This window comes from Mirounga angustirostris, unplaced genomic scaffold (assembly GCF_029215605.1).
Source record: "Mirounga angustirostris isolate CCGP_5_RB_7025 unplaced genomic scaffold, mMirAng1.0.hap1 SCAF_8, whole genome shotgun sequence".
Classification (NCBI taxonomy): domain Eukaryota; kingdom Metazoa; phylum Chordata; class Mammalia; order Carnivora; family Phocidae; genus Mirounga; species Mirounga angustirostris.
This window is the reverse complement of record NW_026991716.1, coordinates 115723544-115729223: the sequence shown is the minus strand read 5'-3', so window position 1 is coordinate 115729223 and position 5680 is coordinate 115723544. Positions and strand designations below refer to the sequence as shown.

Below are 5680 nucleotides of genomic sequence, written 5' to 3'. Positions count from 1 at the left end.
GGCAAGCATAGACAGCTCACATCTAGCTACTTTGTGAAAATAACTGATATTTGCACTGATCTTTTCTTTTATAAAGTGATTACACAAATATAATCTCATGTGTGTCCCACTGAGGTTTTGTGAGGCAAAAGAGGAAAAGTATGAGTATTATTATTTTAACACTTTAACCCCATTTTCAGAGATGAGAAAACTGAGGATCCAAGCCCTTTCAGGGAAGACCTAGAGGCAGAACTTGGGCTTAACTCACATATTCCCTATTCATAGCCACATGCCTCATGCTGAGAGCAAAGACTTCAAATTATAGGAAGGAGGCATAGGACTTTTTTTTTTTAAGTCCATTTGCAGTTTGGGGTCCACAGAATGCACAAGCAGCAATTTCTTCTCTGTGGGCCACCTGAGTTGGTTGCTCAGAATTTTGAGCTTTGGTTTATAAGAACATGAGTGAGATCTTGGAAATTTTGCTGAATGTGAAATGCAAACAGCTGAATCACTCTGGGACTCATCTCTGACTTGGATTCTGAATCTTGGAGCCGGGGACACTGGCCCTGTGGTTGAAGTGACGGAACACAGGAATTTGGGGAAGGTGGAGGTGGTCAGAGCTTGAAATGCGCTCCTAAAGGTCAAGTCGGGGCTGGGAGAGTCCTAGGAAAGCCAGACACCCCAAGATGTCCTCTGATGTGCAAATGACAAGCGGGTGGATTAGGAGTGAGCAAAGTTCCCAGCCCTCCGAGGGCAGAGAATTGCACTTGGTAATGCAGCAGCCTTCACCGGCAGAGAACGGCCCCGCACAGCGGTTCACCTGTCGGGACCAGGGTCGCTCGCTCCTTCCCAGAAGGCCAGGCCCAGGGTTCCACCCCCTAAGCAGCCTTGGGGTTGGTTGGAGGTGCAGGAGATGGACGGAGGGAGCTCTTACTCCAGGTACCAAATTGAGCCGAGAAAAAGAGAAAAAAAAAAAATCGAAAAGAAAGAGCAAATGAAGCGGAAGTTTCAAGGCCCTCTGCTAGGAATAACAGTATAAATAACCGAAGACGTCTTGTAAACACTGCGGTCATAACCCCGAACATTAAACAGCCCCGGTGGCATCTGGCGCATCGGCCGCTGCGGGCTGCGCTGGGGCAGCGAGTGAACCGGGTTCCAGGCTCCTCGGCCTCGCCTCTCTGTTTATCTCAACTTAATCTTCCCCAAGGAGCTGTTCCGTAGCATGGAAGATGTTTAAATTAAAACCCAGTCCGCCGGAAGTCGTGGCGGGGAGCTGAGGGGCGCTGGCTAACTGTAACCCATAGGCAGGCATGAGCGGTGTTAGAAGTAATTCGTTAATTACTAAGAAGAAATAAATAATGTATGTTGCAGCGCTTCCTAAAGGTTATGGAATTTACACTTTTCATAGCTCCCGTTATTTCTTCACAGTTTCACATTATGGGTTGTTTGGGTTCATGTCTGCGCCTAGAAAGCTAAAAAAACGTGGAATTTACCTTCCTGCTCCTGTCATCAATTATACCGTGGAATACTTGAAAATCGGATTTTCCTTTTGGTGTGTTTTTTCCCTTGAATCGTGTAACTGTTACTGTTATCCTGCTCCCCCTTTTTTGGTTCATGATTACATTATTTATAATTGTCTTAAGAGTAACCTGCAAACCTGAGACCAGAGTTTCTTTTTGGGGTTTCAGTGCAAAATGTGACCTGCACCTTCGCAGTGGAAATTGTGTTTAATCTTTTCCATCCCTAGAAGTTTGGATTGAGGTTCAAAAGAATCACTTTTATTTTCAAGGTTCCCCATAGTCCCCGCTTTCAAATCTAGATCATTTTTTTTTTTTTTTTTGTAAAAATCACACCACTGTCAGGGCTTTTAGCAATATAAAGAAAGATTTATTTTTGAAAGTAGCAAAACTTGTTTGAAAAAAATATATCTTTAAGTGAATTATTTTATAAATGTGACTGTCAAAGTCAGCTATTCTATGATCTACATTTTACAACATATTGTACAAAAGATACACACTGATAGGCTCTTATTATCTATTTATATATTTATAATTACATATTGCACTTGGACCAGCAAGGCTCGAAGAGTCATTCACGGTAGAAGTTAATAAAGTTAAATAGATGGGAATCTTTGTAAGTACAATTGATCTCCTCGGGTTTGGAAACGAATCTCCTCGTCGCTGTAAAGTGTTCTCGCGGGGGGGCGGGGGGACAGGGAGAGGAGCGTTGCGAGAGGGAAGCAGAGACAGAGAGCAGGGAGGGCAGGGGTCGCCTTCCCGGGGCCCGCTCCCCCCGGGAGCGCGCCTTTCCCAGACTCGCACCTCCAAGGTCAGGACGCTGTGGTTCCACATAAGCGGCTCGCGGTCACCACTTCTTTCAGGTCACTCTCGGGTTTCCCCGCCACCATAAAGGGCCACGTCTGCAGGAGAGAAGAGGGTGGAGGAGGTAAGCGGCCTTGGAGGAGGGGTGGGGTGGGCTCGGAGCCTGAGACCAAAGGAGAGGGCGAGGTGGGGGCAGGCAGTGAGTTGGAGAGAGGCGTTATCTCTGCAATTTGCTCGGTGTTCCAGTGCGCCCCGTGGCTGGATAAAGAAAAAGCGTTGGCGCCAAGTCACAGCTCGGGGTGGTAGAGCAAAGGGGGTTCATCCTCAGTTGTAAGAGAAACCCAAAGAGGAGGCCCTTGGAAAGACCAAAGTGGCTGGGGCAGCTGCCGGGGTAAGCCTAAGCAGGGAAGCCGAGAAGGACCTAGTGCCTAGTGGACCCCGGGTTCAAGGCGAAGTGGCCCTCGGGCCCCTCTTCTGAGGCCCTGGCCAGGTTTCCCGGCCCCCTCGCTTTCCTCCCCATCTGTTTTTCTACTGCCAGCTTCCACTTCCTCCGTCACAAAGCGGGCTTTGGACCACAGTTTCTAAATTAATTGCTGGCTCTTAAGGGGTGGGGGAGATAATGTTAATAAAAGAATATTAGGGCATATTTTATTTAAGATCATCTTCCTACTGGGCTGAGCGATCATCGCCTTTTCCCTTCCCCGAGGTGTTTTATAATAAAGCTCACTTTAGTTTCCTTATTCAAAGATGAACACAGCAGCAACTGTAAATGAAGTGATTACTTTCATTTTAGTTCCAGATTTCGAAAAGCTATTTACTCATCTTTTTTTTTTAGAAAAAGAATACACTTTTAATTAGAGGGAAAAATATTTACCAGGGTAAAATGTGGTTTTGCACCCCCTCCCCCCAATTCCTGAAATCAATTCAGTGAGAAGACAATTCAAAGCTTCCAACCTCTCCCACTACTGCTGTCCGATAAGACGACTTTTAAGAGGAAAACCTCTCATTCTTATCATATATAAACAAAGGTGCTAGTAAGTGGTGGTCCTTGTTTTTCTTTAGAGCCTGGAAGTCTTAAAATGAAACAAAATTAAAAAGGAATTAAACTGTACTTCTTATATAGCAAAATGCATTTGAGAGAAATTAGCCTCAATGAGCATTACGGGTTTTTTGGTAACATGTTTTTAAATCTTCAACGAGAGTGGCCTATTTTAATATTATTTATTATATTTTAATATCACTTATTACGCTAATATTTGTGAGAATTTACTGATTAGGCTGATATTTGTTAGAACTTCTGGGATTTATAAATGTTAATCTACCTATAAGAGAAGCGCCGAATATTTACGTAGTTGGGGACTTACATGACAATTAGGGGGCCATGAATTTGTCTGTATCTAATGGTCCTAAATATACTTGAGAAAGAAACAGAATTGGGTGTTTTTATGTACAAAAATGAGACGGGGAAAATCAAGGTTCCCCTTCAGCTAAAAGAAGAATACAGGGATTCACAAAATGCCTTCTAGGCGCGCAGCATCTGGCCGGTGTTCCCTGTGCCACACCAGCCCTGACGGCGCTGGCGCGGGTTCGGGGATCCCTCCTCTTTGCCAGCTCAATACACTTGCAAACTCTTAATTGGGCTGCCACGTCAAACACTCGCATAAATCATCCCCGCTCCGGCAGCTTGCAGAGCAGAGAGCGAGGGCGGTGTGGGAGCTCCTGCAAAGGTCCCCAGAGGCGCGCCGGGCTGGTGGCGGCCGAGGTGCGCGCACAGCCACCCGCAGACGCGGCTGCGTGCGCGCTGGCGGGGGCAATCGGGTCGCCGCAGCGGCGTCGGCATCGGCGGACTTACCAGGTTGACCGGGTGAATGTAACCGTTCTCGTACTTGTCGTTAGCCAGGATCTGCCTCAAGTGCGCGATGTAGCTGGACGCCAGCCTGAGCGTGTCCAGCTTGGAGAGCTTGGTGTCCGGGGGCACCCAGGGCAGGGTGGTCTTGAGCCTGGAGAAGGCCTTGCTCAGCACCCGCATCCGGGCCCGCTCGCGCGCGTTGGCCGCGTTGCGCTGGACCTGCTTCCCCTCCTGGCTGACGCCGCTCAAGGGGCTCTTCTTGGTGGGCGCCTTCCTCCTCTTGCCCAGGCCTCCGCGGCCCTTCTGGGGAGACCCCGCCTCGCAGTTGGAGCTCTCCTCGGTGCTCTCGTTGGAAGTCACAAACTCTTTGCTCGAGTCCATTTTCAGCCCGTCACAGTCCAGCATCTCCACTTCTTGAAGATCCTCCACATCGCTGAGCGAGCCGGTGGACATGTTTGGGGGAGAGGATGGGGGGGGGGGATGAGAGAAAGAGAGAGAGAGAGCGAGCGAGCGCGAGCGAGCCCCAAACCAGTGGGCCCCCGGGTGTGGAGTATGAAGCAGCCACCTCGGGTTGGGAATTGGAGTTGGGGTCTGGTTGAGTCTCACTCCCCTTTCCCCTTCGCAGAGTTGTGAGAAGGAACCCAGAGGGCTTCTGCGGGGAGGAACCCGGCTCTGTTTCCCCACCCCCGGAGTCGTGGCCGAAGAGGAGTGTGAGAGAGCGCTGAGGAATTTGGTGGACACTAGGAATTTATCTGGGGAATAGAGAGGCGGATCCTCATAGCCCAGGGGAGGGGCCTGCAAGGCCCCAGCAGACTCTTAGACCCTTTTCACAACCAGAGGGAAACTCTTATGCACAGACCCTGATTTCCAACTTGCAATGTAAATCAACTCAACTGCAACACGCAAATACCAGCCACCTTCTTCCACTTTAGCCAAGGAGAGCGCCCCACCCACAGCCCCTCTCCAGGGCCATCTCCTAAGGCCTGCTTTCCCTCTTAAGAGGTCATAGCTGGTTGTTACTGAGGACTTCAGAAAAACGACCAGATCCTTTTGCTCTATCTGGGCCTTCCAAACACAAATCTCACAAGCATCCCCCTGTCCCCTCTTCCCCGCAATTAAAACACCAATTAAAATCCAGACAGCAGTCAACTCCTGCCTGCCAACACCCCTAAGACTCTGGCTTTACCAAGATATCTTCCCACCTTAACCGGGGTAAATTAACAAAACAAGTGCTTCACTGAATCTTTAGGGTGATGCAGAGAAAGTACCAAAACATCCATCTGCACCTGGTCACTTTAAAGCTATGATGGAACTGCCTGTGTGCACACAAACATACTTGACGATCGCACACGCAGGACAACACACACAGTTTAGTGGGAGTGGCGGTGGTGAGATAGAGTCCCACGAGTGTGTGGAAAGCATTTTGTTAATTGATAATCTTTTCTTTTCTTTCTTTCTTTTTTTTTTTTAAGATTTTATTTATTTATTTGACAGAGAGAGACACAGTGAGAGAGGGAACTCCACAAGCAGG

At 48.5% G+C, this 5680-nt stretch overlaps 1 protein-coding gene across 1 annotated transcript; it reads right to left on the bottom strand.

Annotated features, from left to right (window-relative positions):
* Nucleotides 1-1851: 1851 nt before the first annotated feature.
* TCF21 (transcription factor 21) lies at nt 1852-4852 on the bottom strand. Its single transcript, XM_045866101.2, has 2 exons — nt 4153-4852; nt 1852-2398 (listed from the first exon to the last, which is right to left on the bottom strand). The coding sequence occupies exons 1-2, from the start codon at nt 4600-4602 to the stop codon at nt 2309-2311; spliced, it is 540 nt and encodes a 179-aa protein (XP_045722057.1). The 5' UTR covers nt 4603-4852; the 3' UTR covers nt 1852-2308.
* Between the last annotated feature and the right edge of the window lie 828 nt (nt 4853-5680).